The sequence below is a fragment of the Marmota monax genome, unplaced genomic scaffold (assembly GCF_021218885.2).
Source record: "Marmota monax isolate L192 unplaced genomic scaffold, Marmota_monax_Labrador192_F-V1.1 WCK01_AAM20220418_F8-fsc00073, whole genome shotgun sequence".
Taxonomy (NCBI): Eukaryota; Metazoa; Chordata; class Mammalia; order Rodentia; family Sciuridae; genus Marmota; species Marmota monax.
Genome location: NW_026692846.1, coordinates 7,888,064 through 7,908,733, shown reverse-complemented (window position 1 = coordinate 7,908,733; position 20,670 = coordinate 7,888,064). Strand labels below are relative to the sequence as shown.

Here is a 20,670-nt window from a genome sequence, read left to right as displayed (position 1 = left end):
TAATATTTCCAGAGAATATACTGCACACTCTTAGATAGACAAGATTTTAATTTAACGTGAAACTATCTGATTTTCATTTTTTCCAAAGATGCTTTAAAAATCTAAAGCACATGGAGCTGAAGATGAAACCAAGGTTTTTAGCAGAGATTTTTCAGTTGAAAGCAATTTTAAAAATGGCACCTCCTAACTGCCCCTACCTCCCACCATCCTTCTTCCTCCTACACACATGCCACAATCAAAGGAAACAAGAGAATCTCCAATTCTTCACTGTCCTGAAAATTCAGAACTGAAAAGCAAAACAAACACCACTAATAAAACCCCACACTTTACATCTTAGCCTTTGCCCCTGGGTTCAGTGATTTCCCCTGAACTTGGAAAGTATTCTGACTGCTAACTTCACACTCAGTCAGCATTCTGCTTAAAGATTTTGCTTGAGTTTTGATAGCTACACATATAACTGCAGGCTTATATAATCAAGATGGTAATGGCGGAAAAAAGGAAAAAGGGGTAAAAATGTCCCTCTGCTTTGCTTGAAAGTGAGAAACCCTAGACTAATGGATAGAGAGAAACTGTCCATAAAGACACAAGGTCAAAATCCCTGTGCAACCATTTGACAACTGTGTGACTCTTGAGCATATTACTTAACTAGATTCTGGGCCTCAGTTTGCTTGTTCATAAAATGTGATATTAATGCCTACTGTGTAGGGGCTTTCAGGATAAAAAAGTGCACATAAAACACCTGCTGTACTATCAGGCATGTGGCTGCTGTAAAAGGTCCGTCCATCTTCCTTATTCTGACACTAGACATTGAAACATTCTGCCTTGTGGTAGAACTTTTGCAGGGAAAGATAAAACCATCTCCTGGGTAACAGAAATTGTAATATAAATAAAATCACAATGCCATAAGCAGAGCAGATGACACAGCACTCTGAGAACTGGGACTTTCAGGTTGTGAATCTGAATTGCTTACCAGTTGTGTGCCTTCCAAACATTCTGCTTATTTGAGATCATCTGTCACTCAGTTGCTCTCCTTAGAATGAAAACCTCAAGTGAACTGCTCATGCAGCCACAGCCTTGACTGACCTCATCCAAACACCACCTCTGTGTGACTTAGCATCTAAGCCCCCTCGTGCACTGTGTGAGCTCATGTGCCCACAACTTTTGTATGTGTAACTCATTTTGGCTTCACACGAGCACATTAGGAAGGCCTTTGTGATCCATTCCATTATATCAGGAAGGCAACAAGAGGTGGATGGCAGTCAACATAGAGCTCTCTGCAGGTTTTTAAAGGTATAGGTTCACACAATAGGATAATATTATATTACCCCAGTTACATCATGACTTAAAGCTGGTGAAGCTAAAGAGTTAATCTGCTGGTCTCCTGACCTCCCAGAGTCCTTGGTATGTAGCTCTCTTGCAGCACTCAACGTATTTGCTATTCCTCAAGATGCACATGTGGCTCTGCTGAGACCTGTGAGTCTGTCCAACACAGACTCCCCCTGCAGGCTCCCAGCCTGGCAGAGAGCCCGACATAGAAGTGCCTGGGACCTGAAAAGGATGTGCTGAACCAAAGAGTAAATACTTCATATGCTTTTCACGAGAAAAAAAAAAAAGAAAAAGCACATATTTGTCTTTCTGTTGTCCCTAAAATCCCGAATACTGGACTGCAGTACGACATCCTCCACATGGAATCCTCAGGAAAGTTCATCAAAATACCATAGTCATGTAAATTTTAAATTGCGACAGGCAATAGAGTCCTTTGGTTTCACAGCATGAATTTTTGAGGATTCAACTGAATTTAGACACCTGTCAAACATAAATTTAACTGTGGTTGTCCATATGATGGCCCTGGCTGTTTTCCCAAACTTGCCTACACCTATGAGGTATCTGGCTACAAGAGAGAGGATGGATCTGTCCTTCAGAGGGACCGCAGCTCTCCGTCCACTGGCCAAGTCTCAGGTAGGAAGGGAGGGTCAGCACTAAGTCACACAGCAGTTCCTAAAAGTGCAGGTTTCAAAGCTGCTGATTTCAGACTGAGGTCTTCTTCTTTTGCAGACTTATACATTCACACACCACATTTTTTAGTTGCTCTCCAAGAATGTCTTGGTGCCCTTGAAACCTCACAAGAGGAAACAGCCAATGTGCAAGCTCCTTCCAGTGTCAGGGCCTTGTGAGGTCTCTGAGTGCAACTAAGGAAACAGGGAGGGCAGTGACAAGAGAGAAGGGGGCATGTGCAGGGTGACCCTCTTGCAGAGTCAGATTTAGAGGGCACAGCAGCAGGACAAGCAGGAGGGGAACACACAGCTGAGGTCCAGTTACTAAGAACTCCATGTGAAAGGCCCACCTGGCACAAGGTTCTGTGTCAAAGGACAGACCTTTGTGGTCAGTCACATCATGAGGGAGGGTAACACGTCCATGGAAACAGGTGACTTCAACTCTGAGCAGCAGAGGCTGCCACAACCAAGTATGTGAGACAAAGGCAGGATGGAGGGAGAGAGAAGTACAGTCAGGACAAGTGTGCAGAGAAGAGGAAGCAGCCAACAAAGCCAGGAGGCCTCTGCTGGGAACTAGTGTCTGAGAGCCATGTGCCGAGTCCTCGTCACTTGCTTCCCTACTAGATTCAATATACTCAGAAGGGTGCTGCCCCCATTCCCCACATGGCAGGTAAGTTACAAAGGCTAGGGCACTTGTCCGAGACCACACAGGGAGAAAGTGGCAGGGCTGGATCCTGAGGCCACCTGGCTGAAGTGCCATGCGACATCCAATGTCAGGAAAGGCTATCTACTGTAAGAAGGAGGCAGCCTCCCACCTGCACGCCGGGGTTTCTCCCCTGCTCATACTCCTCAGGGGCCCTGCATCTCCAGGTCCTCCCTGCCCTGCACAAGGGTAGTGGCATGTGGACGCTGCCCTGGTGACCCTGCGTCCACTTGGGACTCTCACACCTGTGTCAAGCTGCTGCTCAGTTGCTCTCCTGGCTCCTGACTTGCAGCTGAGGAGCTAGGTGTCAGGGCAGGCAGGAGAGGGCAAGGTGAACACTGCGGCACCCACACCGCTCAGGCACAGTGGTAGGCACGGTCAGAATCACGGGGAGGGGGCAAGTTTCTGCTCCAGTTAGGCTGTGGAGCACCATAAAGGACCATCACTCCCACACTAAAAGCATGCAAGACTTTTTCTAACATCCATCAGATTGCTGAGAACACAAAGGCACTTCAGTGAGCTAAATCCAGAAAAGGAATAAAATGCCGAGAAGAAATGAAACCCCTGGCTTCTTTCATGACTGGCACAGTGGCCTATCCACCTCTTCCCGGTGACGCATAGACCGTCACCAGACACAGGCTGGGGGAGAAAGCCTCCCTCCTTTACAAAGTCCACAGACTCACCCAGTGCACTGCAGCCTCTCCAGCCGGGCTGGCAGAAGACAGGAGAGAATTCCCAAGGCATGGGAGCCAGAGCAGGGCTGGAGAAGCAGGGGCTCTGGCGACATGAAAGCTGGAGGCTGGCCTGTAAGTCTCTTAAAGCCCCGTAGAGAGAAAGGCAGCAGCTAGCCAGGCGACAGAGCGCTTGCTGGAGTCTCACTGGTGATCAGATGCTCAGCCTTGCTGGAAGGAAGGTCCTGATCAAGTATTCAGAACAGCTGCAGATGGCGGGCAGAGGGGGACGACCAGCTCGAGACCTACAGAGCCCAGATCCAACTCAACTACACATTAGACTTACGTACTCCTGTGCTGAGGCACCCCAAAACTACCTCAAGGTTCAACGACTCACCAAGAGAGCTCACAGGATCCAACACACAATTTGTTAAAGCTAAAGAAGTCAAAGCTAGATCAGTTAAGGGATGAGATCCCTGGTGCACAGTCCGGGGAACCAGGTGCAAACTGAGAGTCCTCTCCTAGAACAGTCCCATGGGACACACTGATTTCCCCAGCACTGGGTGATGACAACACATATGAAGGTGCAACTAGAGGAGCTAACCAGAGGTTCACTGTCCAGGATTTTATTGGGGGCTGATCACGTGGGCACTCTCTGCCTTACATGCACCAAAATTCCAGACTTCTCAAAAGGCAAGTAGGTCTTCAGCATGAACCACCCTCCTGTACCACGTGGACAGAGGAAGCTCATCTTATCCATCAGAGTACTAGGAACTCTTACGAAGTACAAGTTCCCAGACACCAGCCAAGGGCCAAGCTTATAAGCAGGCCTCCCAAAGGAAAGCAGGCAGGTGGCCGGCACCATGACTCTTCTGCACAATCCCCACAGTAAGAACATTCACTCTTCCATGCAAAATGTTTACCTCAGCCTCTACTATTTTTTCACACAAAATATTTGGCATTCAATTAAGCATTCCAAGACAAGGAAGGAATTGAGAAAATGTAACCTCAAATCAAGAAAAAGAGTTTCTATGAACTGATGCACAGATGGCCCAGATGTTGAAATTATTAGATCCACACATTAAAATAACTGTGATAAAGGCTCTGGGAGAAAAGGGAAAACATGCATGAACAGATGAATAAATTTAGCAAAACAATAAAAACTATTTTTTTTAAAAAAGTAAAATACTAGGAATTTCAAACACTGAAAATGAATAATTCAGCTGATAGTTTTCATAGTAGCGCAAACATATCAAAAGAAAAGGTAAATAACCTTGCAGAAAGGTCAACAGAAATCACTGCAGCACAAAGACAAGAATGAACGATTGTCTGAATGATGTGTGATAAGATCAGTTAAATATATGGGATATTATTGTGCCAAGAAGGAAAGAGAGAACAAATGAAAACAGAGAAGGATTTAAAGAGAAAATGACAGAGAATGGTTCACCTGATAAAAGATATCAAACCACAGATGCAAGAGCTCAGCAAACCCCAAGTAAAGGAAACCACACTTGGACTCACTGACATTAATATAATGAAAACCAAAAATAAATAAATAAATAAAAACAGGAAAATCTTAAAACATCCAGAGGGAAAAGACCCTTTACACACAGGGGTATAATAATAAAGGTTAAAAGGTTAGAAATACTGAAGGACAACAAGTAATGGAAAACATCTTCAGAGTGATGTTCTCCTAGAAATCTGCAATCATCAAAATTCTCTTTTAAAAGTAAAGCCATTTTCAAATAGGAAAACGTAAAGACAGTTTTAAACAAAAACTGAGGGAAGTGAACTGTGCACACCAGCATTTAAGAAATGCTAGAGGAAGTTCTCCAAGCCAAAGGAACATGTATCAGGGAAGCCCAGGCCTAAAAGGGAAAAATGCAGAACACCAGAAAGGATAAACGTGCAGGTAAATTTACATCTGCACTTATTAATTTTTTAAATTAAGTTCTAAAACTTTATTTATTTTTTATTCTAAGGCTTTTAAAAATTATATTTTCATGTGTATGTTTGACACATCTCTAAAATATTTGTTGATTAAGGCAAAAAACAACACTGTATTGAGGAGTTTATAACATAAGTAATATATTTGACAAGAGAAAAAACATAGGAGGAGAGTAAGCAATATGAACTAGAGTGACGTTGTTCATGAAGTAGCATACTATGGGAAACTAGACTATGCTAAAATAAAGATAATGTAATCTTCACAGCAACCACAAAAGCACACACATACACACACGCAGTTTGAATGTCAAAAATATCCCCCCAAAAAGATATTCAATACAACATTTGACCAGGGTTCCTCAAAACTTCCAAGGTCCTCAAAAGTGAAACTTTGAGAAACTTTCAATTGCAAACAGGACCTGAAATGACATGACAACTAATGCAATATGGTAGCCTACTGAGATCCAAAAGCAGAAAAAAAGATTAGGTAAGAACCAAAGAAACCTGAACAAAATATGGACTTTAGTTAGTAACGACATATTAATATTGGTTCATCAGTTGTTGAATCTACCATATTTATATTAAATGGCAACAACAGGGGAAACTGGGTGTGGGATATAGAAAAACACTCCTATAGCCTTCAAAACTTTTCTGTAACCCATAAACATCTAAAATAAAAAGTCAATAGAGGAGATAAAATGGGATATGAAAAAATATGATTCACCCAAAAGAAGCCAGAAAAGAGGAGGGGGGAAAGACCTGACAGGACAGAGAAAATAAATAGCAAGATGGTACTGTTAAATCCAAACATAAAATATGTTTATATCCCATTAAAGACAAATGGATTAAGAGCTCTAAGTAAAAAGTAGTGATTATCAGACTAGTTACCTAGACACATATACAAGATTACACATGTGGGCACACACACAAGTAAGATGCCCTTCTAGGCTGTTTATGAGAACACATTTAAATGTAAATAACTAAACAGGGCCTTTGTTCACCGAGTTCCAAATGCAGGGCAAGGGCTATCAGACTGAGGCCCGTGGAGCCCCACGTCTGGACCACATGGGAAGTGCCTGGGTAGAGGAAGCTGGCTGGGCCCTTCTGGGTTCAGAGGTTCAGAAGCCCTCATGCACACATTTGCCAAAAGCCCGTAGTGATCCCAATGCTGACTAGAGCTGGAGGAGAGCAAGTGTGGTGGGAAAGGGGCCAGAGGCCTTTAAGAAGAAAGCCCCCGCACTATACAGAGAGGGCAAGTTGAGGCGTCCCCAGGACCTCCTCCAGTAGAGTGGCCTCAGCAGGGTGGAGGCCAAGCCTGCCTACCCTGAATGCAGACACTCCTTCTGGGCAGCTTCCTCAGGGCAACTCCTCCTAAAATAGTCCTGGAAACACCCATATCATCATTCGTATTTTCCAAAGGAGCCAGCTATTCAAAGGCAAAGGGACCCCAAAGGTCAACTAGTAAGTTTGGAGGTAGCAGCATCCAGATTTTGACCCCAGTCTGCCTAACTCCAAAGCCAATGACCCCAACAACTCTACAAAGCAAAACGGCATCAGTGTGTAAAGCAAATAAAGAGGAGAACTTAACACCTGGAAAAATATTTAGTGTATTTTAAGCACAATTTAATCTCACCAAAAAGAATATGAACATGATCAGGCTGGTTTATACTTCTTGCTTCACTTCTTTTGGGAAACTGGAGTAATTTTCAAGAGACAGGGGAGGGAAAGAGGAGCCAACTTTCTCTGCTTGCCCACCAGGTACCATGTACTATATCATCTCCTCATAAAAATTATATTCCCTTTAATACCTCCAACTCCAGGAGATAGAGATCACCATCCGCACTTTTCAGATAATAAAACATATAGAAAGAAGTTAAATAAACACAGCCTGCAAGCAGCACAGCCAGGAACTGAACCTTATCTGGTTCTAAATCCTATGCTTTTCTAAGATCTCATTGCTCTGAGATTTTTAAATGCGAAACAGAATCTCACCAAAATTCTCACAGGCATTTTACCACTACCTCCATAGGATGAGATGAATGAGAACATATTTATACTCTGCTTTGATTTTGGGTAGTTTCTAGGATATCACTTTTACTTAAATGTTGCTGCTCTTAACTTAAAGTTATTGAATAGGTAAACATTCAATTCACATAGTTCAAAAATTATACACAGCTAGAAGGTCTTACGCAGACCTGTCTTCCATCTAGCCAGTTTCAACCTTCACCTGTTTTTTTCCTCTGCCCCACCCTCACCCCCCTCCTGGGTGCTGGGATGAACACTGACACAAATGTTTGTTTATTTATAAATTCTTGTAAAGCCTTTAAAGCAACATGAGTAATACAACACAGTTTTGCCCTTTTTAACCTTCCTTTTATGTACTTCATTATATATGATAAATGTCTTTGTATAAAGTAAGCACAGTGCTTTGGTACTCTTTTTTAGTGTCTGCGAGCATACTAGTGTATGGACGCCCCGTTTCTATTTAGCCCTTACCCTAGCCTAGGCGTTTCTGTTGTTTCCATTGACTGTCCCTGCATAGTTATCATATCTATACAGTTATGCATATGTAGATATATTTCTCAAATCTGCTACTTGTGTCTGTAGAAGATAAATTCTTACAAGTGTCAATGCTAAGTCAGGCTATATGAATTTGCAATTTTGAAAGATTCTGCCGAACTGACCTCCACAGGGGCATGGCCATTTTCAGTTGTAGGCCATTTACAGAGCGATCAGCTATGTATGGAAAGAGCCGATTCCTCAAAGGTCTCATCAATAGAGGGTGCTCTCAAAGTTCTGAATGTTTGCCAATCCAAGTAAAAAATAAAATCTTAGTAAAAAGAAAAGTAAAACCGCACTATCAGTGAAGCTGGGTGTTTCATCATGTAGCCAAGAGCTATTTCCTTCTTGGTGACCTATGCTTTTCCCAACCTCTGCTTATACAAGACAACCATTCAAATCAGCAAGACACTCAAAGGCAACACCACAGGAAAATAAGAATAATTCCAGCTGTTCAATACTTTCTTCTTGGCTTTTGAAAAGTATTATCTTAAAATACCATTCTCAGACTGATATCTAACAAGTATGCTAAAAGAAATCTAGCCATTTCCTGGAATGAATGAGCTAATCAATCAAGCTCCCAAGCAACCCCATGAGGGAGGCAGAGTGACCCAAACCAGCTAAAATGGCACCACCGTGAAGGAGCATTCTGTGTGGGCTGTGATACAAGCCAACCTAACATGCGTCTGTTTCTCTCCTTCCTGCCTCCCACCCCCCTCTCTTTGTACCTGCTCCCCAACCTCAATGTCTCTCATGACCAGAAAGAAAATAGCACACCTATTTTTTTCAGAATCAATAATTACAATCCAGCCACACAAGTGAATAGAAGATAAAATGAACCCTCAAATTTAGTTTGAAATGACATATACATGGTAGCAAAAAGAAGCATATCCTCTTTAATTGAAAAGACACAGCTTTACTTAAAGCAGGCACTTTTCACTTTTGTGCAAGGCGACTGTCACTGCATCAACCAGCTCTGTCACTGAGAACATTCCTCTCAACAGTCATGGGCCACGAGAGCCTAACAGAGAGAAGGTGAGAACTCCACAAGCAATGCCCCTCTATCGCTCACACCACCTTAGAGAACAGCTTGCAGACTCATTTATCAACAAGAAAGCAAGGAGTCGAACAGCTACACAGAAGGAAAAAGCCATTTCTCTTTAAAGATCCCTGGCTCAGCAGCAGTCCATCTTGCCCAATATCTTCTCTGGCCCTTCTCTAAGACTGAAAGTGTTAGCTCCACCCTAGGGAACGCATTTTAATTGCAGCTGCAAGAAGTTCCTGTTAACACCTTTACTGTTTATAAATTCCAGTGATTTAAGGGGCTTCATTCTGTGTTTCAAAGCCCTTTAGATTTTAGGATCACACAGAAATGCTTTCAGTCTGAACATGTCCAGTGCAGAGTTATTTCTAACAGAAGAACCAGAAACAACCAAAGTATCGAAATGAGGAGCATGGTTAACTGTGAGACTTACCCTTAAGCAGCCATTAAAAGCAGTTTCTAAATGTTTTTAGAAATGCTTGTGAGATGATGGTAAAATGGCAACATTACAATTAATAGTCCAGCCTTGTCTTTGGGAGATTACTCTACCTGACTCTGAGGTAAAGGATTCTTAGCAAACCTGCTGGACACTCAGCCAGCCACTTTCTCCAGCAGAGCTTTATCAGGATATCAAGCTGATGCTGTGATCTCCAGCAGAAAGAATCTGCATGCACTATATAACCTCAGACACATCCAAAACCTGCATTTAAGAAGTCTATAAGGAAAGAAATCAAGAAACATTTTCAAAATCATCTTTAGTGAACATATAGAATGGAATCCTAATAAGAATAAGTTATGCTCCATGTACATATGTCAAAATACACTCTACTGTCATGTATGCCTAAAAGAATAAAATAAACAGAAAACATGTCACAAACTATACATTACAAATTATATTTCTATATCTAGAAAAGCTAATTGGTTTCATCTTATAAACCAAGTAGAGTACATCAGTATCTAAGGATTCTGAGGCCAAAGAAACTTGATTTGTTAGTAATGTTTAATACTGTCATGGAATATGTATGCATGTTGTTATGATTTGAATCTGGAAAGCATCTCAAAGTCTCATGTGTTGAAGGCTTGGTCCCCAGTGTAGCAATATTCAGAGGTGAGGCTTTTGGGAAGTCCCTGGATCATGAGGGTTCCAGCCTCATCACTGAATTAACCCTCTGATGGCTTCATACTTTGAAAGGACTACTGGGAGGAGATGGAAACTGTGGGAGGTGGGACCTAATTGAAGGGAGTGGGTCCTTGGGCATGCCACTGGGGACTGTATTTTGTCCCCAGATCCTCCTCCCTCCCTCCCTCCCTCTCTGCTTCACCATGACATGAGCAGCTCTGCTCTATCACACCCATCTTGCCATGTTCTATCTCACCCCCAGCCCAGAGCAATGGGGTCAAGAGACAACGACCAAAACTTCCTAAACTGAGCCAAAGTACATCTATCCTCATTTAAGGTGATTTCTTCAGGTATTTCATTACAGTCATAAAGAGCTAACACAATACCAAGTATTTCCTGACCTCGATGAAAATGTTCTATGATAAAGTAGATGTGAAAGGAAAAAATGTGGAGGAATACCATTGGCAGAATAGTACCCCTCCAAAGACGTCTATGTCTTAATCCCTGAAACCTATGAACAGGGAACCTTGCATGGCAAAGAGGAACTAACACTGTGGGTGGAATACGGTTGTTAATCATCTAACTTAAGATGGGGACACTACCCTGGGAATGTGAGTGGGCCCAGTGTCATTACAGGGTCTTCGCCGTAGCAGAGACAAACTGGAGAAGACATGCTGAGACACGCTGTGTTGCTGGCTTGAAAGACAGAGGAAGGGGCCACACAGTGAGGAAGGCAAGTGGCCTGTAGAAGCAAGGGAGCAAGTGAATGGCTCTACTCCTGGAGCAGCCAGAGGAAAACACAGCCTGCCAATACCTTGACTCCATCTTAGTGAGACGCTGGCAAGACTTCTAAATTACAGGACTGTGCGATAGTAAGTGTGTACTGTCCTAAGCCACTGAACTGGTGGTAATTTATTATAGCAGCCAAAGAAAGCTAATATAGGGGTGGGAAGGAGAGAAGACAGGGAAAGAACAATAGCCACTGTGTGGAATGAGGTGCTCCACATGGAGCAATTTCATTTTGTCATGTTAAACCTGATTAACTGGGAAACACCACCTAAACCAACCAGCACAGGAAAGTTCCCTGACTTATAGGGTGAAGGGACCAAGGACGGCTTCAGTATTCCTCACTCAGGCCTGAGTCTTCCCAGAATTGGCTCAGCCATAGCAGCTCCAGGCCCAGTGTACTGGACACCAACTGTGTGACAGCAGAAAAAAGTCATAACCACACATCAGTGAACTTAACTAAAATCATCTCCAAATCCTCCTCCTCTGCACGTGAACCAAAGGATCCACAATCTTGAAAAGAAAACAGTCAGGTTTTCATGGCAGAAACACTGCTTCAGCTGGGTCTGGTCAGGAAAGAGAAATGTCCACACTGAAAACCACGGCCTGGAAGCCAAGCCTGCCAATGCTCAGCAGCTGTGGCGGTAACTGACTCTGCTGGGTCCACATTCCCCATCTGTGTAGCCACGGCTGTCTGGGTTCTCTACTTTCTAGCTAATAACTTCACTAATCCAGAAAAGCTGGGGTCTCCCAAAGAAACACACCTTGGAGCTGTGAAATGTGAAATAAAACTCTTAATTTTCTTGTATACAAATTATGCATAACACTGAAGACCTTCCCCAATTTAGACACTGCAACACTCCCCCAGATGACACGTGAGTCCTTCCTAAGAACCCGTGTTCATTATAGATGTCAAAAGCAGCTACATAAGCAACAGGCTGCAATGGCCTTCCTGTTTCTAGTCCTCTCCCCCTTTCCGGGCACAAATAACTGAGAAGATGCAAGAAGAAGAGCACAGGACCACAGTGAGAGATGAAGGCCAAAGCCAGCTCCTTCACTGCTGGGTTTTGAAAGCATATCATCCCTTCACCCTGAGCCACTTAACTTCTTCAACTCTAAAAGGAGAAAGCATGAGAATTCATGTTTCGCAGGTAGCTCTGAGCGTGGCATGGGCTTGCTGCTGGGAAAGGTCCTTGTCACTTCACAAGTGGTGAGCATGGGTGAGTCAATGTGACAATGGCCACTTCATATGAGGAGACGTGTATGACAGAAAAGAATAAGGGTCACTAGTTGATTTCTGTTGTTCGGGTTCTTTTCTCCAACAGGGTGACAGTACCTACATGGAGAAGATCTGAGTGGCTAGACATTTAGCTCCTGGCATAGTAGCAGCACATAAGAGATGCTCAGTAAATGCAAACTGTGAGCGTGGTGACCCCCGGTCCCCTCCAGACCTTAGATTCTCTGGGATTTCACAGTAGACACCATTTCAAAAATCATGTTAGAGCAACTCATTTGCAGATCCTGATGAGGCCATGTCCCCCTGTGTAGACCACCAGAAGGAGCAGCAGCAGAAGTGACTTTAAGGGTGATGTTGCCCTAAGTGATGAGCAGACATTTTTAGAGAAGGAATTACTGGACCACAGTTCTGATGCTCAGTAATTGCACTGTGAGCAGTGACCACGTGGATACTGTGGCCTATATTAAGGAAATGTCATTTGGAGGTAATAAAAGAATACAGAAGGCAATCATCTCCGGAGTCCTGCCATATGCTGGTCAATGGAGGGCTATGCCTCTTGCTCTCAAACGTCCTGACAGCTGGGTCTCATCACACCTGTTTCACCAGGTGATACACTTACAATAGTAATTCAGATCTGAAGACACAAATATGTATCCCTAAAGCTGCACTCTCTCCTCTAAATCACTGGTTTTTGTTTTTATGGTAAAAATGAGTCTTGTCTTCTGTTTGCATCCTTTTACACACTTTTCCTTGTCTTGGAAGAGAGAAATGCCACAACTTCCAGAAAGAGAGCATGGAGGAAACCGAGGCATTCCTTGGACTCCGGGTGTGACAGCTAAGGGGCCTGAAAAGCAAAGGTGATGCCCAAAAGCAGTCATTTCCAGCCAGCACCTTCACCTCACCTCCCCACGTCCCCTTACCTTGAAGGAGGCATGCTGCTCCATGTGCCGCAGCAGCTGTGGCTTCTGGGCTGCCGTGTAGTCACACACTGTGCACTTGAACTGCTTCCCTGGAAAGAAGCGGAGGACAAGGTGAGGACCAGGCCGGCAGCCCCTACATGTGAATGAGGGCCAGGCATGGAACCGGGTACATGCAGGTGTCCCTTGCCAGGTGGGAGCCAGCATCTCAGGTGGGGACAGGAAGGAAGTGTACAGATGCAACGCAGGATGCTCAGTCTTCGACAGGTGGGACTGGAAAGGAGCCCGCCGCTGCAGAAGGAACAGCCAGGTCCACCAGGAACTTCCCAACCCCACATCGACACTCAGCAGGCTCCTAAAGAAAGAGCGGGGTGTGCCCAGCCACCTGGAGAGAGGGCAAAGAGGAGGAGGGGTACACATAGGTGAGAGCCAGAAGTCAAGAAAATGGAGCAGCTGGATCTTCCTCTGGAACCCTGAGGTTGAGGTCTGCAGGAAGTCAAAAGCTGAGCCTGGGTTTGGGGGCTAGAATGTCAAGGGCCTGAGCATTTCACTCAGGAACTCAGATGGGATCCTGAGAATCAGAGGAAGCTGCAGAATGACATTCTTCAAGCAGCAAGCTTTGTGTCACAGAACTGCTAAAGCTGCTAGGAGTGTAAACAGCGTTGTTGGGGGAATGCTAGAAAGAAGACTACAGAGAGTATATAAAGCACCGCTCTCTCGGGAAGATTAACGTTTCAGCAATATTTAAATATTCAATAATGGGATGAACAGGCCAACATGTAAAACAAATTAATGGATAAACAAGGCATACTAAATTATTTGTTCCTGATTAGTGTAAATAAAATCTCCATTTGCAACAATACAAATGCATGCAGCCAAACAGAAATACGTCCTACTTCCCATAGCAATAAACCATTCACCATCAGCTTCCCAAGGCGCAAGCATCCTGGGAACACAACTATCTCCCTGCAGCATGCTCCCAGCAACACTGGCTCTTCTGAGCACTCTCCTCTTTGCCCTCTCAGGCCGGCTGTGTGGCTGTCTACAGCTGCAACCTCTGTGCTCTCCAGCTGCGCACCCCTGAATCCAACCAAAACTGTCTGCTGCCAGCAGCAGGCTGCAAACCCCATTCTCACCAAGGTAACCAGTGAGCTCCAGGGGGCCCAGCCCGTGGTGGATTTTTCAGGCCTGACTGTAGAGGACAGCTCTACTGAGTGTGACTGCTGTCAGTCCATGCTCTGGAAATCTCTGGACCTATGACACTCCACCTCTCTGGGGCTCTGACTATTCATTCTGAGTATTTTTGAGGTGGTTCCTGTCCACTTTCTTTTACACCACGATGTTCCACAGTGTTCCAGCCACACAACTATTCTTTTCATTCAGCAAGCATCCTTGCATATGACTGTCCCCCACAGGTTTTTATAATCCTTTGATGCCAAAGTCTACACTACTCTGATCTCTTCCCCAAACCCGAGACTTAAGTATCCAACTCTACTGGCTTGCTCCAAACGTCCTGAGGTAGACTTGTTATCTTCTTCACCAAATAGGCTCCACCTCCAGTCCTCCCAGTTCAGCACCCACATGACCACCAAGTCAGACACCTGGTGGCATTTTTCAGCATCGTTATGGCCTTAACTTTCACTGTATGTATTTATTTTTTTCAGCATCTGATTTCATGTCCTAACAACTCAACATGTCTTGTCTATTTCTGTTTCTATACCTTCACACTGGTTTGGATCCTCCTCATTCCTTTCCTAGACAATCGCAAGAGCCCCTAAGCTGGTGTCTTTGCCTTTGTGAGACCTTCCCATCGATCCACCATCCAGCCATCCACTGTCCATCATCCATCACACATACTTCCTTCCCACATAACCCAGCAACAGGCCCAAATGCAGAACAGCTCAAGTTCCAGAGCACAACACAGAAGGTCCTCCAGAATCAGAACTAACCCCCTCTTTCTGTGACCTCCTCTTGTGCCTGTCCCCTCTGTATATGAGCTTTGTTAACACAGCTACTTCACCTCTCATAACTATAGGCCTACCTCTGCGGTCTCGGACCCCTGAGATTTTGCTGACGTTTTCCATGGCTGGGATGCAGTCTTTCAGCATCAGGCCATTCTTTAACTCAAAACTCAATTTGAACAACATCTCTCTAGCAAAGACATTGTCTGGCCAAAAGCCAGCCCCTACACACCAGCCATATACCTCAGTCTAGGTCTCCTTATACAGCACTATAATCACCCAATTACAATTCAGGGGCTGCCATAAACTGCCCACAGGCAGGAACCATGTTTTGCTCATCTTGGTGACCCCAGGACTTGTGTGCATGCAAGACTGGACATATCCATGCATTTTACTAAGCTAAACTGGGCAAGGAACAAAGAGGAAAGTTTGTACATCTTGCATGAATAAACACCCTTGATAAAAGCAGGGGGGAAAATTACAAAATCCAAATGGTATAAACATCGATACTATAATTGTAACTATCATTTCAGGTACAAATTAGACTTTACTGATTCTCCACGTCCAAAACGTGGGAAAATTTTGCACATGTAAAGCATACAAGTTATCATCAGAGAGCAACTAAAACCTTCTAATAAATACAGTGTCCTTTTTTTCTCACACATAAGGCCACACACTTCTACACATCATCAGTATAACCTCATTCACGCACACTTCCCTGATGATACATGAATCACCATGTAAATACACCATCCCTGTGCCAGGCAGCCTGAGGAAAGTGGTGTTTGGATCCTTCACCACCACAGTGAGTGGGGGAAAGCTGAAGAACCATTCTCAGAGGTGACAAATATTTTGTCACTCATAATCAAACACTCAGATCAAAGAGTAAAAGATCAAGTGCTAAAAAAGAAGACTAGAAATGCGTAAATGGAGTTGCCTCGCTCCAGATCAGGAGTCAGCCTGGCCAATATACGATTCTCCAAGCTCTGCAGCAGACAGGAAAGAAGAGTGCTCCTGAGAGGAGGAGACTCAACACTGCCAATGTTTTCAGCAACCCGCGACAGCCCTGATCAAACAGGCCTGGGAGAGCACTTGACATGATCTGCTGCTGTCTAATTAAAATAATGGAATGCAGGTTCATGACTAGTCATAAAGGAGAGATGACGTGAGATTATCAGGTTGCACTCTTATCAAGAGACTCCTGAGAATACAGGAAAGTGGACAGGAAAAACTAGCATTTACTAAGGCTGCAGTGACCTCAAAGGGCAACAGATGAATGTCACATGCCTGTGGATGCAAGTCACATAGCATCGCAGCAAAAGAAAATAATTATAGAAAAGAAACAGAGACTGATTTTTAAAAATCACTCACTTTTCACACATTGTACCTGGCTAGTTCTGCCTACTGACTTCCTGGGCACTGTGAACACTGCCAGCCCATGACACACACAGTCTAACTGTGCACCCAAGTCTGCGAATCAGAGAGCACCGCCCACCAATGGTGCTAATGGTTAAGGAACTAGGATCAAAAACCTGAACAATTTGCCGGGTCGCAAAGTGGTAGGTGGCAGAGACCAGATTTAAACCTTGGTCTATTTAACTGCAAAGACCCTGTTGACAGTCACACAGTCCTTTCAGCTAATGTTGGTGCCTTACAACTTCCCCAAGGCAAGAAACAATTTACACCAGTGTCACAGTTTGAATGTGAGGTATCCCCCACTCAAAGCTCCTGTTAATGCAGAAATGTTCTGAAGTAAAATGATTGCATACTGAGAGCTGTGACCTCATCAGTCCACAGTTGTTTGAATAGGTTAATTGGGCAGCAGCTGGAGGCAAGTGGGGCAGAGCTGGAGCAGGTGGGTCACTGGGGCTACCCTGGAAGGGCTCATCTTCCCTGGGCCCCTTTCCACAACCCCTCTGCTTCCTGGCTGCCTCGAGGGGAGCAGCTTTCCTCTGCCTCATCTTGGGCCTAGACCAGTGCAGCTGATTGCCTATGGAGTCCTTCAAAATCATGAGCTCAAACTAAATTTTCCCTCAAGTTGCTCCTGGTCATGGTAATAAAAAGCTGACCAAAAAACCAGCAACGGACACACTGGTGCCACTCACAGAACAGTGGCTTGTTGCACAGAATGGCTGTCCTTTCAAAGGGCCACCTGAGGGGTCAGTGGCAGGGGATGTAAGCGCTCTGTCTGGCTTTGTCCAGCTCACCCTGTATGACCCTGGGCTCATTCTTCTTTGCTACGCAGAGATCTCATCAGAAAGAAGCGGGGAGTTAACACTGCCTGGTAGGAGGATGGCCATAGGCACGGATCCTGGACACCTGAAAAGCAGCCCCTGGAGTAAGGCCAGGTGTGTATAGGGGACCGAGCAGCAGTCCCTCCCCATGGTGGCCACCAGGGCCACTTGGCAGTGCCCAGTGCCTTTAACTCCCTTTCACATTCTTGGAGACAATCGGAAGACTCAGTTCTAATTAAGCCAGCCTAAAGCTCAAAGATGGAAACAGCAGGAGGCAATGCCTGTAAAGCCGGGAGCATGTAAGCAGCCAGGCTACCAAAGAGCTGAGGGAGGCTCACCTCCAGAGCAGAGCCCTCAGCTAGCCCTGCTGGAGGGCCCTGGAGGTGGACTCACTCCCGCTCCGCTCCCAGGCCCCTCCCAGGTCCCCCATGGTCTGCTGCTCTGCTCCCCAGGTCTTCACTGGAATGCCACCTTCCTTCCCACCGCATCCCCTCAGAGCCATCCTGCTTCAAACGACAGCCCCATCCTCCCTTACTGAGACATTTCTACCATTTTTGACCTATATATTTTTATATTGAAACTGAATCATTTCACATTTTTACTTCATATCTCAATTTCTCTACATTTGAGATATTTTCCTATTTCCCTTGTAATACAGCATTTTTATTGATCTTATCATGTTTATCATCTGTCTCACTCACAGGAATTTTAGCTCATGACAGGTTTGTTTTGCTTGCTGGTCGGTGCTGCCCACAGCTATGCAGAGGCTGCGCATGGCCCCCAGCTGGTCTGGCTGGTGCCCTCACAAGGTGTGGGCACTGTGGGGCAAGGACTATGCACTTCTCCGGGAAGTAGGTGCGAAGGGTGAGGCAGGCTGGTGGACGTTACGGGAGGGGCCCCCATCATGAGTCTCCATGTTCTCCCTCCCACCACCAACACCGTGTTGGTGGGTGTCACTGGCCCTGCCCATCATCCGCCACTCTAGCCACAGATATCAGACCACAGTAGACAAATGAGCCAAGCTGACCAGGTGCAGGAACTGTCCGGAGGTGAAGCCCACAGTCAGGAGCCAGTGGTCCTTTCACTCTGTGGACCAAACAAGAGGACAAGCCCGTCTGCAGGAGGGGTAAGGAGAGACGGTAGAGAGAGACAGAAAGGATGTCAAGAGGAAACAGGAGCAGAAAATGGGCAAGGTGGCAGTACGGATGGCCACCTGGATGGCTGTGCTCATTCCTAGCAAGCATCACTGAGTGGTCACTGTGTGCCAGGACCACATCTGCCCCTGGCAGATGAGAGGGGACAGGAGCACAAAGCCCTCATCCTCATGGAGTTTATCACCTAAATGTGAAGCAGCAAGTGTGCCAACAAGTAACTCAGAATCCCCACCCATGACCAAGGGCACGGACTGGTGTGGAGGATGAGGGGACAGGGTGAGGTGTGCCCCCGGACAAGCTGGTCAGGGGCCCCGGAGAGGAAGGGATATTCAGCTGAAATGCACTGACAGGATGCAAGACAGGTTTGGGAAGCAGATGCCACAACATGAAGACCCAGAGTCCATAAGGCCACCAGGACCTTCACAGCATGTGCCTCCTGGCCACTCCAGCTCCTTAAGTAGTTTCTGCCAACCAGCCAAAAGAACTCCAGCAAGTACAGTGGCTGAAGCAGCCAGAGAAGAAAGACCACAGGGCACACAACTCAAGCAGACGGAAAAAGGCAAGACCAAGAGCTGCCTCGAGAGGCAATAAAATCAGAGTTAACCAATAGAAGAAGCTCCAGTGACAGAACAGAGTCACACAGCACGATGAACGCAGGCTACTGTGCTTGATGAAAAGGAGTTCGCCCAGCCTTTATACCACCTGCAGGACTTCAGAGTTCCAAATAAATACACGTTCTAACACGGTAAGACTAGATACCCAGAAAACTTAAAAAATCAAGTATTTTTAGTTACATGAGGTCTTAAAAATCAAAGTTTAAATGGGACACTTCCAGATCTCTGAAATGTGTTTTTGAAAAGTAAATTGGTGGTGCAACACACAGTTAACAAGCGCCAAAGCAGAACATCCACCTGCTCCTGGGAGTGGGTCCCAAGGAAAGAATCCAAAAGAAGGAAAAGTTAATATACAAAAGAGTCCCCTGCCCTCTAAGTTATACTAATGAGGGTATGGGGAGAAAACAACATTTTGTCCAAAAGTAAGGAGATGGTTTAAGTTACTCATGGACCACCACCTTAAAGCAACATTGTATAGAGCCTAAACTTGTGATTTACGGACTTATACAGCTAAAGGCTAGCTACAGTATTAACCTTAGGCAACAAGATTGATATTTAGCCCTCATCATAGTTGTATAGTCATTGCCTCTGAATGTGAATAAAGGATTGTAAAGGCTTGCTCACATGTTAGGTTTGCCTGTAGGATGGGTGCTTATGTCTACTGTCTGTGCTCTAATGCAACAGCATTCTAGATCATGAGCACCCATCTTGGCAGGCCAGGGTGTGCACCCGCACTGAACGCAGGCAATAAGACAGGTCTTTCAAGGCAATGGCTCCAGTGGTTCCTGAACTTGAAGGTTCATGTGCTTGCTTGCTTGCAAGGGTTGGGCCTGTTTCCCAGGGCTTTGTCTGTCCGGCTTCTTGGACTAACCATGAATGATGTCTGGGGTGGTCAGTCTTATTTGGTGAGGCAGGATCTAACTTTTGTAAGTGGTCACAAGTGACCCTAAGCCAAGTCTTACCAGTCAGGAGGATAACACAAGCTGAGACACCCCTGTCTCGAGAAGCACTCCTGTGGAAAGCAGCCAGGCTCACTGAGGAAACAGTGCCCTGGCAAGAAAAAGTTGGTATGAGAACAAAGCTTTCTCAGTCTCTAACCACAGAATTAATCATCTCAGATGCTTGTGAAATCCATGTCATTTGACCCAGAGGCCCAGAGGATGTTAAAGTCCAATTCACAACAACTTAGACAAATCTCACAAACATAATGTTAAAAGGAAGAAGCCAAGCCCCAAAGAACATACATCATATGGGTCAGTTTATGCAAAGTTCACAGAAAGGCAAGGCCCAGGGACGGTGCTAGCACTCAGAGCAGAATCCTCCAGAAAGGCAGGCGCTACTTTGCACAGGTTGGCAGTGTTCTGCTTCTTGTCCTAGGCTGTGGTCATCATTGGTCATACTATGTTGAGATGTACACGTATAAATCAGCACTTCTGTGTAGCATACGATATTTCCATTTTAAAAAGGTAAAAGTAAAGACAACACAACAGGCCACCTTCCCCCAGAAAGTGCTCAGAGACTGGCACCAAAATTCATCCAAGAAAGGAAAGATTTGTTGTGGAGTTCAAAGATAAAGTCTGAGGACTGTATGACAGTTTGTAGATTACTCAGGCTGCTGTCGAAGGTGGAAAGAAAAAGAATACGCTCAGCATGACATAGCCTGTGGTTTTCAGTCAGGCGTCCCTCTGAGTGTCCAGGTGGCTCAGGTGTCCACTGCAGGTGCTGCAGTTC

General features: G+C 45.2%; 1 protein-coding gene across 7 annotated transcripts in view; it reads right to left on the bottom strand.

The window, feature by feature from the left end:
- The window catches only part of Zfat (zinc finger and AT-hook domain containing), a 180,581-nt gene that overhangs the window by 60,304 nt on the left and 99,607 nt on the right, over window positions 1-20,670 (bottom strand). For 6 of the 7 annotated variants that reach the window (XM_046449063.2, XM_046449065.2, XM_058580870.1 and 3 more), the window contains one exon: window positions 12,980-13,068. The exons of the other annotated variant lie outside the window; for it this stretch is intronic. In XM_046449063.2, coding sequence (XP_046305019.1) covers window positions 12,980-13,068 — 89 coding nt within the window. The remainder of the gene's footprint in view (window positions 1-12,979; window positions 13,069-20,670) is intronic. 7 annotated transcript variants of the gene reach the window in all.